General features: G+C 43.6%; 1 protein-coding gene across 3 annotated transcripts in view; it reads left to right on the forward strand.

The window, feature by feature from the left end:
- Nucleotides 1–16,555, forward strand: part of EPHA1 (EPH receptor A1) — a 105,306-nt gene that overhangs the window by 56,679 nt on the left and 32,072 nt on the right. For all 3 annotated transcript variants that reach the window (XM_061637694.1, XM_061637698.1, XM_061637702.1), the window contains 2 exons: nt 10,013–10,288; nt 15,031–15,421. In XM_061637694.1, coding sequence (XP_061493678.1) covers nt 10,013–10,288; nt 15,031–15,421 — 667 coding nt within the window. The remainder of the gene's footprint in view (nt 1–10,012; nt 10,289–15,030; nt 15,422–16,555) is intronic.

A 16,555-nucleotide genomic window follows, 5' to 3' on the forward strand; every position in this document is an offset into this window, starting at 1 on the left:
CTGCCCAATTTCCCTGCTTTTTAAAGTTTAATAGAAATATCTGTGGGCTATACGTAAATTCTTAAACTGCAACATTTTGGCTTATTATTGAATTTCTCTGCTTTTTAATCCGGGAGGTAAGAAATGGGATCCTGTGCAAGTTTGCTGAGAATGGATTGATCATTTGCATGCTTATTGAATTCAGTGGGATTTACTCCCCTGCAGTCATGCTTAGGATAGGTGAAACTGACCACAGGGGATGGGGAGGGGAGGAGGAGGAAGGCGAGGAAGGGCAGAGGGGAGGAGAGGGAGGGGAGCAGGAAGGAGGGGGAGGGGAGATTTGATCATTTGCAAGTTTATTGAGTTCAGTGGGATTTACTCCCATGCAATCATGCTTAGGATAGGTAAAATTGATGGGGGAGGAGGGATAGAGTGGGCAGGGGAGGAGGAAGAGGGGGGGAGGGAGAGGAGGGGAAGGAGGGGAAAGGCAGGTCTGATCATTTGCATGCTTATTGAGTCCAATGGGATTTACTCCTATGCAATCATGGTTAGGCTAGGTAAAACTGACCATGGGGGAGGAGGGGGACAGGGAAGGGGAAGGAGCAGATTGGAGGGGGGCAAAGGAAGGGGGAGAGGAGGGCAGGTTGGATCATTTGCATGCTTATAGAGTTCAATGGTATTTACTCCTGAGCCATCATGCTTAAGATAGGAAAAACTGACCATTGGGAGACAGAGGGGGAAGGAGAAGGAGGGGATTGGAAGGGGATGGGGAGGGGAGGGGGAAGAGGGAGGGGATAGGAGGGAGGAGAAGGGAAGGTGGATTTGATCATTTGCATACTTTTTGAGTTGAATGGGATTTATTTCTGTGCAATCATGTTTGAAATGGAAATGGACTGCCTTCAAGTCGATCCCGACTTATGGCGACCATACAAACAGGGTTTTCATGGTAAACGGTATTCAGAGGTGGTTTTACCATTGCCTTCCTGTGAGGCTGAGAGGCAGTGACTGGCCCAATGTCACCCAGTGAACTTCATGGCTGTGTAGGGATTCGAACCCTGGTCTTCCAGGTTGTAGTCCAACGCTGAGGTTGGGTGGGCACTGGACAGAGGGGAAACCTCTTTCCTTTCCAAAAGGAAAACACTGTGAACAGGATTATTGCTTTTCAGCATTTCCCTCACATATTTATTCCACAGTAAGCACATGTAGTCTCCCACCCAAATTTAAACCAAAGCTTTCCCTGGCCACATCCACACCAGGCTTTTATTTCACTTTGGACTGTCATGGCTTCTCTCAAATAATCCTGGGAAGTGTGGTTAGTGAAGGGTCCTGAGTGTTGATAGGAGATGCCCTGTTCCCCTCACAGATTGAGTCAGAGTAGCTGACTGTTAAAACAGTCTGGCCACTGGGGCTCTGTCAGTGGAATAGGAGTCTCCTCTCAGCACCCTTCACAAACTACACTTCCCAGGATTCTTTGGGGGAAGCCATGACTGTCGCAAGTGAAATCAAAGTCAGTGTGGGTGTGCCCCCCTGATTAGCCAAGCCAAGCAGCTGTGAGTCTGGCTTTTACAACACTGACAGTTGGTTCTTACTGAGCATGCCCAACACTATCATTGAGTTCAATGCAAAATTTCTTAAATTAATTAAAAATCAGCCAGGCATTTTTTAAACTTTTAAACTGCAGAAGATGAAGGTCAGCAATAGGATTACAGGTACTCTGTGAACATGGTTTATTTTTAATGAATTTCAACAGATTATGAGAACTCTGACAGAAAAATGTCCAAAGGGGGTCTAGGGTTTTATTCTCTCTTTTTAGACTTTGAACTCTCTGTTCTCTTTGACTGTTTTGTGTATCACCATGAAAATTTAGAGGGTTGTTAAGCAAGCGTTTCTGAATTCAGGACTATATGTTTTGTAAGGTTTTGTTTTGAAATGAGCTATGGGAAGCATCAGAATGGCATGGGGGTATTTTCAATTTAACATTGCGGAATGTGAAAAATCCACGCTGACTATAGTATACAGCCACTATTGTGGCTATATAATTAATCACAAGTAGGCATGGAGTTAGCTGCCTAGTTCTGATCTGCTTGAATTCTGATAGTCCATTGTTCAATCCTGATCCGCCCTGTTTTTGTTCCTGCTTGCTTTGGCACTTGCTGATTCTATCTGCTGTTTTTTGTGTTTTTTGGTTGCAAAAATATATTACGTAATTTTTAATGTAAATGCCTATGCAAATGATCATGGTGTTCCATGTGGTTTATTTTTTCCTGTTTATCACACCTACACACTATTACGAATGTATCAACCTAGGTGAAATTACAAAGATAATTACGTAAAATCGGGGGGGGGATAAAAAATATATATCTGTGCTTATTACAGCTGTGGCCCACCACAAAATATCCCTGTCGATTACAACTGCAGCCCACTGCAAGAAATCAGTGCCAGTCCAAAAAGTTAGTGGACTGTCAACTTCAGTCAGAATCCAGTACTAAGTCCTATTTAGCAGATATTTTCCCTCATCCTTAATCACAAGTCGAAATTTGAAAAATGTTGTGGAAAATTTTTGGGGGGGGAGGTCTGCATCCCAGATGTTTGACTGCACTCCCTCCCTTTCAGGGCAACCATATCACCCCAGTCCTTAAGGCAGTGTTTCCCAAACTTTCAACATGCGCGTACCCCTTTGAGACATTGATTTTACCGGTGTACCCAACTTTCACAAAAATAATTGGGAGAGGGGTAAGGTATTATAGCACATTCGTAATTCCTATAATTTTATATGAAAAGTTTGTAAAAAAAAATACAAAGTAATAAACATTTTAATAATAGAAATAATATTTATATAACAAATATATATATTCAAAAATATAGAAATAATTCATATAGTAATAATTAAAATAACTATTATTCAAACAAACAAAAACATTCTGGAAATAAAGACCTGGAGGGGACCCCCCAAAACCGGAAACTCTAGCCGAAAATCATGGAGTGTGCAGCGGGTTTACAGAGGCAGCGCTTGCCTGGGCTGGAGGTTTGAATCTCCCGCTCTTTGGCTGCAGAGCGGTTTTCCCCTCATCCTGCCTGGGAAGCCACTCAGGCACACAGCCCAAGAGCAGGCAGGGGATTCAAACCTCCTGCCTAAAATTCACAGCTGATGAGCAGGCAGGCCAGGCAGGATGGGGGAAAAAACCACTCTGCAGCCGAAGAGCGGGAGATTCCCCAAGAGGGAAGTGGCTGGCGAGATGGCTGCTGCAGGGCTGAAGATAGAGAAAAAACCCCACTTCCCCGCTTCCTGGTGTGAACATTTTTGTAGTCGAGCATACGCATAAATATCTTTGTGGCACCATCTGTCTGTTTGTAGAAGCGTTTTTTGGTGGCCAAAGTTATTGCGAGGGAGTCCGAGTCTTATGAGAAACTGGAGGGGTGCACGAAAAGACAAGGAATGCATTGAGAGCGAAAGAGACTGCGCGTTGAATAACATCGGGATGAACCACTGTTATTAGATTGATCTTCCCTCACATGATTGTGTGAGAAACTGGAGAAATCACAAGAACTGTATTTTCTCTTAAAAGAACACACGCACATGTTTTTTGCCGCTAAAACCCAATGATAAAGTACAAAAAAAAAAACATTTAGCCACGTACCCCTTGAAACCCTTTCGCGTACCACCAGGGGTACGCGTACCACACTTTGGGAAACACTGCCTTTAGGAATTGCACTGGCTACCTGTGGTTGCGCGGGCCAAATTTAAGATCCTGGCTTTAACTTATATGGCTCTTCATGAGGCCAGCCCACTCTATTTAAAGAGTCGCCTTCACTCATTCCGGGGCGCCGGCTTACAAGATCGTCCTTGAATGGCTCACTTCTTATACCTCCAGTAAAAGAAGCGAGGTTGGTGAGGACAAGGTCTAGAGCCTTTTCTATTGTGGCTCCTATGCTTTGGAATTTGTTGCCAACTGACCTCCGTCAGGCCCCCTCCCTGTTATGCTTTCGGCGGACTTTGAAGACCTGGCTCTTTACCCAGGCGTGGGAAGGGGATTAGGCTGGCAGATTGCAGTTCTTGGGGGGGGTTAAATTCAAATTTAGGCTGGCAGATTGCAGATCTTGGGGTTTTTAAATGTTTAAGCTTTTAATTTTTAATCTCTAATTTTTAGGATTTTGATTATGTTTATATGGAATGTACTTGTGTTTGGTTGTAAGTCGCCCAGAGTGGCAGATTAACCTCTGCCGGATGGGCGTCTAACAAATCTCATAAATAAATAAATAATAAATAAACTGTGGCTTCTATGTTTACATAGAAGTGACTTAGCTGACAAGTTTATACACACTCTAAAATGGGATTAGCTCCTCTGCCGTTCTTCCTGGCTTCTCCACACCAAGACTTGACATAAGGAGAACGTGTTTGGCTAGGGACTTTTCTGCCCTAGTCTTAGCCAAACAAGAAGACGGGCTAACTGGAGCACTGGCCATCATTGGCTTCACTTTATTGGCAAATTATGTGCCAAGAAGAACATCAAGAAGCAAACATGCACATGGATGAACACACACTTACCCCAGAGAGAGAGAGAGAGAGAGGATGACTTCAGACCTGAAGCACTGGGAGAGGAACTGGAGGAAGGGAGGCTGAGTCCGGGGCGTCGGGGGTGGAATAAGGGTTTGAAAGAACAACCTGGGAGCTATGTATGGGGCAGGTCAAATTAAGTGTGTTCACGTGCATGTGCATGCACATCCGATTCCTTCCTGGGTTTCTGCCTCAAATGAGGCTCTGTTGTCTGCAGAGCAGCAGTGGCTACATTAGATGGCTATCTATATCAAATGGGGGTGCTAAGTTTTGCCCTGATGTGATAGTTATTTCTGGACACCTGCAAATATGGAGTTTCAGAGTACACATGAACCATCTGTGTCAGAACCTACTAAGTACCACAACAGGGCTTGTGTTGAGGAAGAGGCTGTATCTTGATTCCTAACAAATCTACTTGTGCATACTGAAATTTTAAAAAATATTTTTTCTGTTGTATTTTAAATAGCCAATCCAGTATTGGCATGTGTTTAAACACCTACCCATATACATGAATTAGAAATTGTCACGCAGATAAAATAAGCAGTATCTATTCACAAAGCAGTGTTGAAGGGAACACAAACATCCTGGGATTGCTAAATTAATCACCTTCTGTAGTGAGATAAAGACCCATTCTCTTAATTCAGGCCACAGGTAACAGAATTAAACTTCTGTTGTAATTTGGTAGTTTCATGCTTAGAGTCTCCCTTTGAAATTCCTTTGTTCAAAAATGAGCACTTAGGTTTAAATGTTCTCCCATTAATCTCTAAACGTTGCTGTTTCTCATGTCAGATTTGTGTCCCTTTATTCTTTTGTGTAGAGACTAGCCTGTTTGTCCTATGTAGAATACAGAAGAACACTGCTGGCCTGTGGTGGCATATATCACTTTGAATGTTGAGCAGGTGAATGAACCCTTGATGACATTATTATGACATTATTATTAACATTATTAGATCCTGCGTAGTGTTGCCTGAGTAGATATGAGAACAGAATTGGCATTTGGATTTGTTACAGCATCTGGTCCCTGTGTTTGGTTCTCTGCTGCATGGCCTGTTCTTGTGAGTAGCTGTTTTAGATTAGGGGCTATCTGTAAGCAAGGACAAGGCCTACCCCTCAAAGTTTGTGAGAGGGAAGAATTGTCCAGGATGGGCTGTAGATCAGCCTTCCACAGTCTGGTGCCTTCCAGATGTTGTTGGACTCCAACTCCTGTCTGCCCCCGGCAGCATGGCCAATGGTCAGGGATGATGGAAGTTATAGTCCAGCAACATCTAGGTTGAGGAAGGTTCCTGTAGATCATTGATGATTCATTGGAGTGGTTTTAGCTAGGAGCTTTAGTGACAATCAGCATTGTTCTTGTCACTTTCTCCTTCAGGTCTGTTCAGTAGTACACTATTCCTAGGTACCAGCCTGTCCTTGTTGATCTGCTTTTTCACTTCATTGCCTGATGTAGCCTAAGAAATGCCTGATGTAAATCCTAATGCTGTGAGTCTGTCCAATAAGTTGGAACAAATGTGTTTGTATTGTAGGGCTTCATTGTAGAGAATGGATCTTGTGGCAGGTTCTAGTAACATGCAGACATGTGCAGTGGTCAGAAGGTTTTCCATGTAAGATGGTGGTTATCAGGGGCAGGGGTGTAGTTGTCAGGGGTCGCAGGGAGTCATAGATCCCTTCCTTTTTTGGGAGCAGGGTTGCAGCCAGGTCCCTATGTATGAGTCAACTGTCATGAAAGGGGAGCGTATTAGCCACTGAGAAGAGTCCTTATCCTTTTGTGCTGATTGGAGAGAGTCACAGTGAAAAGAGGTGAGTCAGTCACTGAGAAGACTCATCTCAGTAGTTAACATACAGCCTCTCATGCCGATTGGCTCTTAGGGATGTCTGTTGTAGTGGAGTGTGGACTTGGAGAAGACATGGAAAGCAAGGGAGACAAGGGAAAGTAGAAAGGGGCTGTGAGGGGGCAGTGCTGAGACTATCATGAAGGGACCCTGTACTGCTAAATATTCCACTACACCACTGATCAGGGGTGCCAAACAGGATTTTCTGCACCTAGTACACTGGATATGGATTGAGCTCTCAGGGCTCATCCAGACGACTGCAAAATGTGTGACACGTCCGCTATGTGTGTTCATTATTTTTCGGTCGTCCAAATGATGTCTCGCGCTGTTACGCATTTTTGCGGGTTAAATCCGGTCCTTGCAATACCGGCAAAAATGCGATTTGCTGTTTAAAATCGGGAATCATCCGCTGTGCCTCAGGAGTTAGGATGCAATACCGCGGACTTTACAGCTGATGGGCTGTTCTTGGGTGTTCCCCTTGCCCCTTCTCCTCATTCCAGCCAATCACATATCTGCACTTTTGCGCATGTGCGAGAATAAGCCTGGGAAAATTGAACCAATCATCGCAATGGTGGGGTGTTGGGGGGGATCTGCAACTACTGCGCAGATGCATTTTATTTTTTGCCAGCCTGCAAACTGGGCGGCCGCTCTGGGTGAGATCTGCAATGCACAGCAAGCGAAAAAGGGGGGATGGTCAGTTTCAGCCTGCCTCCAGAAAGCTTTGTCAATTTCATTCTACTTGCTGGGGTTTTTGCTTCAAATCAGAAAAGCATACATTTGTTTAAGTGTAATATCGCAATTACAAACAAGAAAATTGCTGCTGGTCGGTTTCACGCCTGCTCTGGAAAGCTTTGTCAATTTCATTCTCCCTGGGAAGGAAAGGGAGAAGGAGGGGTGTGTGACACATTTCTTGCTTTTTTGGAGAAATAAGTGCAATTGCCAGCGTGTGTATCTCCTTAAATATCAATAAAGGCAGAAAAGCATACATTCATTTAAGTGTAATATCGCAAATAGAAACAAGAAAAGGGCTGCTGGTCGGTTTCAAGTCTGCTCTGGAAAGCTTTGTCAATTTCATTCTCTGTGGGAAGGAAAGGGAGAAGGAGGGGGTGTGACACCTTTCTTGGTTTTTTGGAGAAATAAGTGCAATTGCCAGCGTGTGTATCTCCTTAAATATCAGTAAAGGCAGAAAAGCATACATTCATTTAAGCATAACATTGCAAATACAAACAAGGCAGGCGTGAAACCGACCAGCAGCCTTTCCTTCTGAGCCGAGAACTCCTTTACAGCCATATTGTGCTTCGTTGCAAAGGGGAAGAGGAGCATACCTAATTTTTTTGCTGACCAATTGTTTGATAGGGGGAGGGTTTAGAGGCGGAGCTTGGAAAAAGCAAAAAGAATGTAGGGGTCCTACCGCTGCGTGTGCGGGTGCAAAAAAGCGTTTTTTTTAATTGTGAAAGAGCGAACTAAAAGGCAAAGTGAGGACTATCAGATGACAAACCAAATATAGAAACCGTGGATTATCCCGCTCCGTTTGGATAAGCCTTCAGTCACACTAGCAAAATATGGCACACATTTGCATAAAATTTGCATTTACTTTGTCTGATATGCACTTTCTTTATCAAAGAAAATACAATATTTAATGTCAGCTTCCAGAACGGAAGTAGTCCACACATGTTTAGAGCATACATCAAAACATCATATGAATAGCAAAGAAGAACACTGACATCTGAGGAGACACAAAGCCCTCAAGATTGCTCCAACAAGGCATGTATTCAAGATAAGATCCCACAATTCAAGGTCAATCTGGGGATGATCCTAAAATGCAAGCTTGATAGTGTACCATTTGCTACCAAAACAATGACATGGATAGTTGTGTCCTGTCCCAGCACTATAGATACCAACTTTTATTAAATAAAATTACCCTATGGTAAATCAACATTGCATTTTGTTTTTAATTTAAATTTAATTAAAAAAAACTCTTCCACCTGTCTTCAACATACTCACATTTTAATCCTTTTTTGCAGGTGGAGTGGAGGGTACATAAATAGATAAAGGGCCACACACAAAACATAATATGTCTGACAGACAGAATGCCAACAAGGCAAAGCTTTTCAGTAAATTGTATTTCCATACTATTGGATTTCTGCCTGCCACACAACTGTTAAAAGCACAAGAGCCCTGCTCTCCTCCAATACCAACCCTAAACCATGCAAAGAGTTCATGTTTTATGAGTTATAAACCAATTCTGTTACTGCAGATCTTTTCTCAACTAATCTTAGACTGGCAATACTACATTCAGTGGAAGGCCAGGCATGGTATTTGGATAGGGGTGGGGGTCAAAAGAGAGTTAAGATGTATAGCAACAAAGGTTCTAATACCCATGCTTTTTAAAATTAAATATTAGGAGTGCAATGCAAACCCTCTTTGTGCCAGGCTGGTTGGTGATGATTGGATTGGGTGGAGGTATCCCTTTGTCCAGCCCTGTCAGTCTTTGCCTGTGGAGTGGGAACCAGTGAAAAACACCAACCCTGACATGGGTGGGGGATCCAAGGGCAGGGAGGGGCTGAGCTGACCTTGGATCTGTTGGATCCCAAGGTCTCCCTGCTGCCATCAAGGCTGCCTGATTCAGGCCTGATTGCAGTATGCCTCCCCACCTTCTGCTCTAGCCAGTATGCACAGCAGGGCTGTAGATGTGATGAGGGCACTACTGCTCTGTTAAGCTCCGCTGGACAGCAGCCAAGGTGAGGGTTGCACCCTAAATGGTTAAAAAGCAAGCAATGTATGCTAAAAGCATTTGGCCATTTGTTGGGCTCAAGTACATTGCCTTTGTTTGAATCAAGAGAGACATGGGCACCAAGGAACATCCTGAAAACAGCTTCCAAATGACTCTGCAAGTCGCTTCTCCATTGCTTGGCTCCAGTTTCTCTCTAGTTGTATAGTACACTGTACTTGACTCGTTGGTTAAAAATGCTAAAAGGCAGGAGTAGGCTCATCTCTCACAAAGCAATAGTTTTGAAAGGTGCCTGTGCTTTTTGCTTTTTAATGTATGTCCTACAAGTGTTTTAAAAACAAATGAAAATTCAGAGTCTGGGCTTGCTCTAGGTCCGGTACAGAAAATGGCAGAAGGGAAAGGGCTAAATACGTATTCAACACAGTGGCCACTGCTCTCATCAGATCAGAAGTCCCCCATGGCTACATTCAAATAAAAACAAGAACATCAGGTCTGATAAATGAAGCTGTCTCCTGCAACAAAGTTTAAATCCCATCTCCTACCACTCTGTGGGCATGGCGCTTATTGTAGTACTGTTGGCACTTGGCTGCTGCTAATTTATTTTGATAGTCCCATTAATATGCATGACAAGTTTAGAAGAATAAGAACAAAAAGAAAGGTCCCTGCCCCAAGGAACCAGCAATCTCACTGACACAGTGGAGAAAACAGGAGAGGAGGAAAATTGAGAGTGGGGAGGCAAGCAAAGGAAGAATATTGGTTCCTGGGTAGTAGCGTCAACTTGTTTGTTTTATATTCATATTTATATTTCATATTTATATTACTCCATTTGGCCCATTACAGCATGACTATTTTTTGATAACTTGACAAGACACTCGGTTAACAGAACTCTTCCTTCTTCCCCCTTTCCCCCCCCTGTAGTGGGGTGAGATGCAGGAGTTTGTAAATGGCATCCCTCTGCATATGTACCAAGACTGCAGTGTTCTCTCCGAGGGCGATACCGACCACTGGCTCCGGACCAACTGGATATTCCGAGGTGAGGCCTCTTCCCGTGTTTATGTGGAGCTGAAATTCACCATTCGGGACTGCAAGAGCTTCAGAGGAGAGGTGGTGAGCTGCAAGGAGACGTTCAACCTCTACTACATGGAATCAGAGCAAGATGTTGGTATCCAGTTCCATCGCCCTCTCTTCACCAAGGTCAGCAGGGTTGGAGGGCTACAGTTGTGGGAAAGCTTTTCAAAACTTGACTTTATAAAGTTATACGGCACCCTCCATGTTTCATAAGAAAGAGAAGAAAGGTCCCAGTCCTCAAGGAACACATAATCTGAGTGAAGCCAGTGGGGAGGGAGGGACATGGATAGCAAGGGATGAACTCGGACAAATACAGTAATGTTTACTGAGGCTTCGTTATAGCTGGGCATGAGTATGAAAAGGTGAGTTTCCAGAGAAAGACAGCAAAAGGGCACGGACATGTTCAGGAAGAGAGCTCCAGTACTAAGTGACGGCAAAAGAGAATTAAAAGAATAGTGGCACAGAGTGGTAAGTGGCAGTAACGCAGCTGAAGCTCTGCTCACAGCCGGAGTTTGATTCCAACGGAAGGAGGAAGTCGAATCTCCAGTAAAAGGGGTCAAGGTCCACTCAGCCTTCCATCCATCCGTGGTCGGTAAAATGAGTACCCGGCATATGCTGGGGGGTAAAGAAAGGCCGGGGAAGGAACTGGCAATCCCACTCCATATATACGGTCTGTCTAGTAAACGTCGCAAGACATCACTCTAAGAGTCAGAAACAACTCGCACTATAAGTACCTTTTAAGAGAACAGGAGATATTTGGGTGGCTGAACAAGTAGAGTTGCAAGAGCAAACATCATGCGCAAGGACAAATGAGGAAGCAAGCACAGAAAATAAATAGGGTGGAACAAGCCCATGAAGCTTTAATTTGGATTCCTGCATTGAGCAGGGGGTTGGACTCAATAGCCTTATAGGCCCCTTCCAACTCTATGATTCTGTGAAGCACTTTAAAGGTGAGGAGAATCAGCTTGTCTTGGATGTGGAAGGAGACTGCAAACCCTGATGCAGCGGGTTCCTTTGCAGATATGGAGCCATCCAGTGACACTAAGATTGAAAATTCTGTGGAGTCAGTGCTGAACCCACTGCCCTTGCATTTCCATCACTAAAGGTTCCAGTTTTCATGGAGAGCCTCAGGAGAGCCTCATGATAAAAGAAGGAAAGAAAAAGAAATGCAGAGTGTGTGTATGTGCGTGAACGTATGCTTGGGTGCATTTGGCACAACTCAGGATCTTTTTACACCCTAATTTAATTGGGCATGCATGCTTGCCCAATCAGTTTTTTGACAGTCTGTTTCGATTCACCTTCTTATTCGTCATCTTCACATGTTTTAGGGGTATGCTTAAAAGATCTTAGATGTGCATCTAAAAAATGTACCATGCGAAGTGGCCCTTAGCCAAGGTTTTGGGAACATTTTCAGCACTGAAACCCCTAAATTCCAGTACAGCTCAGAGAAAAGTCCCTTACAGCATCCAGAAGCACAAATGCCACAATTATCAGAACCTCGTAATAGCCTGCTTACAAGGGAAAAATGGGGAGCTAACTGCACTAATTTACTCTTCAGGCAGAGGAAGAAAAAATGTATCTTGGATGACAATTTTCAGGCAGGAAAAAATGCAAAATATGCCAGATGTCATTCATTTGGCTGATTTGACTACCTATTATTTGACCACAATCAAAGATTGTCAAATATTCCACAAAGCCAAGAATGCATTTTATAGAAACCATCATGGGATACCTCCAGACAAAGCCACCCTTGCACTTCAGAAGACGCTCCTAAAAACAGGAGCCATTGTTGTTGTCAGCTGTACTGTCTTGATCCTCCCATGCAATAACAATCTTGAGCCTAACTCAAGAAATCTTCTCTTGAAAATGAAGTTTAGAAGGAATGAGTTTTGCCAATCTGAAGCAGAAAAGGCTGTGCAGAGTGCTGCTTTGCTGGATCCCTGTGACATCATGGAAAATGTCCCTTCTGCCTGGAGCAGTTTTCAGATTAAAAGCAATAATTAGTTTTTTTAAAAAGCCAAACACACCAAGCACTGTGTGATTTGTTGAATGTGCAAACAGCATATATATAATACACGTGCAGAGCTTGGAAAAGTTACTTTTTTGAACTACAGCTCCCATCAGCCCAATCCACTGGCCATGCTAGCTAGGGCTGATGGGAGTTGTAGTTCAAAAAAGTAACTTTTCCAAGCTCTGCGTACGGCCCTCCAGATGTTTCAGACTCCAACTCCCACAACGGGCAATAGTCAGGGATGATGGGAGATGGATTCCCCTGAAAACTGGAGGAATAATAATAAACAAAGAAACAACCAAAAAGGTGATAGCCCATCAGAAACATAGAAAGAGGCCAACCAGGCATGGAAATTAGTGTTCAATGTGAAGTATGTGTGTCATTTGATTTGAAGAGCCAAGGTGGAAGGTTACCAGACATACCCCCCCCCCCGAAGCAAAACAACCAACCAACCCTTAGAAAACAGAATTATTACTAAATTATTATCGGGGTCTGAGGCAATGCTTTAAAATGAGGGTAACTAATCTGTGGGCCTCCAAATGTTATTGGACTCCAACTCCCATCAGCCCCATCTAGCATGGCACAACGGTCCAGCACTATCTGGAGGGCCAAAGGGTGGGCACCCTTGTTTTAAAAAGGAGTAGCAAATTCTTCTGTGCAAGCCGCAATGAAATGGAGGGGTGTTGTGCACGAGCAGTTCTGTCCTCTTGTGAATCTCCCTTCATTTTAATGGAGCAGAATTTGTGCCGCAGAATTTTCCACCAAGTCTCTCTTCGTTACAGTTCTACTAAGTTAATACTCTAAATCAGGAGTGGGAAACATGGCCCTCCAGATTTCAGGGGAGTCCATTTCCCATCATCCCTGTATTGACCATTGTGGCAGGGGCTGATGGGAGTTGGTATGACACATCTGGAGGGCCATACGTTTCCCCATCCCTGCTTTAAGTAGTTTACACTTACTTGGACCTTTTTGATTAATATTAGGTTGATCATTTGACCAGCCCTGCTTAATCCAAAATACTTTCACATGGGAGGTATTCCACACGGATCTCCATGGAAGCTCTTTCCAAGTTAGGATGCCTCCTACACTTCTGCTTCATGTTTTAGCTTTTCAGGGAGCTGCCCCAGAGCTTAAAGGGTAGAGCTAGGCATTGCGCTTCTCATAGTAGTATTACACTTTCCTGTGTTTGGGTTATGGCACCTGGGCAAAGGCTAGATTCACACAGCTGTTGTGAGTTCTGTATGGCTTGTGAGTATTGGGTATATTGTCAGTGTACTCAACCTCCACTTTCTCAAAACATCTGTCAGGACAGCCTTACCGTTCAATGTTATCTATGCATGTCTGCTGAGAAGAATGTCTTTTTGTTTTCAATGGAGGTTACTCTTATAGGATTGCAGCTTTAGCTGTTTATCATCCTATTCTATAAGATTATGCAGAATTAAACACTCTATTAGTCATGACAGCTAAAGGAACCTCAATGCTCAGAGGCAGTGTACCGCTGAACAAGTTGCTGGAGAGCAGACTGCAGGGATATTGCATTCATGGCCTACTTGTACATTTCCTAGAGGCATCTGGCTGACCCTCTGCTAAAAACAGGATGCTGATTAGATGGACTCTGGATTTTAGCCAATAAAATCTAGAGTACAAGAAGTATGGGCAAGTCTTGCTTGTCTGGGGTGATCCTGCTGGTGTCTAAATCTTTCCATTATGTAACTAAAGGTACCTGTCAGAACCTGCTGGACACAGATCTGACAAGCGATTTCTTTAAACTTTAGATCTTCTTTCTTGATTCCTTTAGGAAGATACGGGTCAGATATCCTATGTGTACTTATTATCACCATCTTAGTAATGTTCTGAATTATTATTCTTGTTCCATTTAACCTGTAATGTATTTTTCAAACCAAATTTTCTTTTATTTATACTCTGCAACATTTATGATAGTTAAGTAAATTTAACACCAGAAAGATAACACGGTTGAATTGTTCTTTATTCCCATGTTTCATTACATAGTTGTTTTTTAAATGGTGAAATAAAGGACTTATTTCTTCCAAAGAATTTGCAAGAAAGTACTCAATCATTCTTCAGCTAGTTGAGACTTAGGTGCAGCATGAAGGATTCTTGGGCATTCTCTTGCCATCTTTTCTTTCTGTGTCAAATACATGTATTTGATTCAGTGTTATTTTGTCACTCTAATGTCCTCTGTCAATTAGAAAATTAGCACGAGGTGGAGAACCTGTGGCTGTCCAGATGTTGCTGGACTACAACTCACATCATCCCTGACCATTGGCCATGCTGACTAGGGCTGAGGGGAATTGTAGTCCAGTGGCAGCTGCAAGGCCACACGTTCCTCATCCTCGGCTTAGTGCAAAGTCCCAAGCTTTACGTAGAGTAGAAAAATGGAAGTATTGTTTGAGTGAAATTCCTCATTCCCACCTCTAAAGTGTATAACAGCGGAAGCATATGGCTGATACAGCTATCTTTTGAGGGCCTATTTCATTGCCAGAGATCTTGCACAAGGGCCACTTCACATTTTTTGTATTTGATTTCTGCAGAATTAGGCAAATGTGGTATGTATAGGTTGCAGTTGCATGTGGGAGTATTGCATATTGAATTATCTCCCACATGAAAAAGAAATCTCCCTGCACCTAAAAAAAACTACACATCAGGGGAAAGAAGGCAAGGTTAAACCCTTTGCCTTGACATACTAGCTTTCCACATGCAGGGAGTTTCAAATATAGATGAGCATTCTAACTGCCAGTCTTCACCTGCAGCCTGAAGTGGTACATTCAAAGAAAAGATGGCACTTAAGTTGGTTTTTTAAAATGTATCAACTTATGCTAATTCTTTCCTCTTGCAGATCAACACAGTGGCAGGAGACCGTAGTTTCACAGCTCGGGACATTGCCTCTGGTGCCATGCAGTTGAACACAGAAGTGAGCCATATAGAGAAGCTGCAGCGACGTGGGTTCTACCTGGCCTTTCAGAACTCTGGGGCTTGCATTGCATTGGTCTCTGTGAGAGTTTACTACAAGACCTGCTCTGACATCGTGCGTGGACTGGCCCACTTCCCAGAGACACTGGCTGGTTCTGAGGGACTGACAGAAGTGCCTGGTGTCTGTGTAGAGAACGCAGTCGAGGAAGTGGGGCTTCCACCAAGGATGCACTGCAGTTCCAACGGGGAGTGGTTGGTACTGGTGGGTCGGTGCGTATGTGTCCCTGGCTATGAAGAGGCTGAAGGAAGATGCATAGGTAGGTGCATAATGGGGCAAGCTAGGAGGTGGGGCTGTGAGACAGTTTCAGGATATGAAAATACTACCGTTTACAGGATGAAAGGGGTGGGAAGTTTACTCATTTCATGCACCTGACTGGGGCACATCAGCTTATCTGACTCCTGTTGCTCTTTATGCATCAGACACCCTCCTCCTTTCTGACTCCCAGGTTGTCTTTTTGTTTCACTCTCTTTCTGACTGTAAAAATATACCTGTCCTTCTGCTCTATTTTCATTTCCTTCAAGTTTTGGAGCCAGTTTCTGGGATGTAGAAATGTATGACTGAGACTGACTCACACAACAGGTGTCTCCCAGCTCTCAAAGGCATCTGTGGGGCACAACCATTGGGTCAGCATGGAATCACCACATAGGCCACCTGTACCTGCAGGGCCAGCCTGAAACATTTTGGAGCCGCAGACAGAAAATCCTAATGGGTATTAGCAATAGTGCTGCCCTGGGCTCCTACTGGGAGGACGGGTAGGATATAAATCTAATAAATAATAAAATAACATCTAAGTGCCTCCTGCCCAACACTTGTAGTATACATTTTTCTTGTTTCAGCCATAGGCTATAAGAAAAACAACAAAACTGAATACAGTTACAAACCTTTAAAGCTAGCCAATAAAACATGTTTGCCCAAAACAGTTGATTATAAATAATTTTAAAATAACATAACAGACTATCATATTATAAAAATGTAGTTGGCTCTATATCAGTCTGTGCATCTCTCTCTCTCTCTCTCTCTCACACACACACACACACACACACACACACACGGGTTAAAATCTATCAGGAATTTTTCTCCTGTGTTTCTCCCGTGCCCCAGTGTTTCATTTGTGAAAGCTCCCTGCAAGTAGAAAGCTCATCATAAATCAGACGGAGCTAAAACCTTTCTCCCTGGTGTTCCAGTCTTTATTTGTAGAGACGTTTCTGTACTGGGCAGCATTCAGAAATAGAACTCACTCACCTGCATCCTGAAGTGGTACAGGCCTCAGGATTTGACCATCTTGTCACTCTGCTGCACGGATAAAGCAGACTTTTGGACTTTTCTCCCAAGAGGGTGGGATGGCTACAGTCTGCCCTGACAGGGCTGGATAACGGTACTTGCTGAATAA

This window comes from Rhineura floridana, chromosome 1, assembly GCF_030035675.1.
Source record: "Rhineura floridana isolate rRhiFlo1 chromosome 1, rRhiFlo1.hap2, whole genome shotgun sequence".
Lineage (NCBI taxonomy): Eukaryota > Metazoa > Chordata > Lepidosauria > Squamata > Rhineuridae > Rhineura > Rhineura floridana.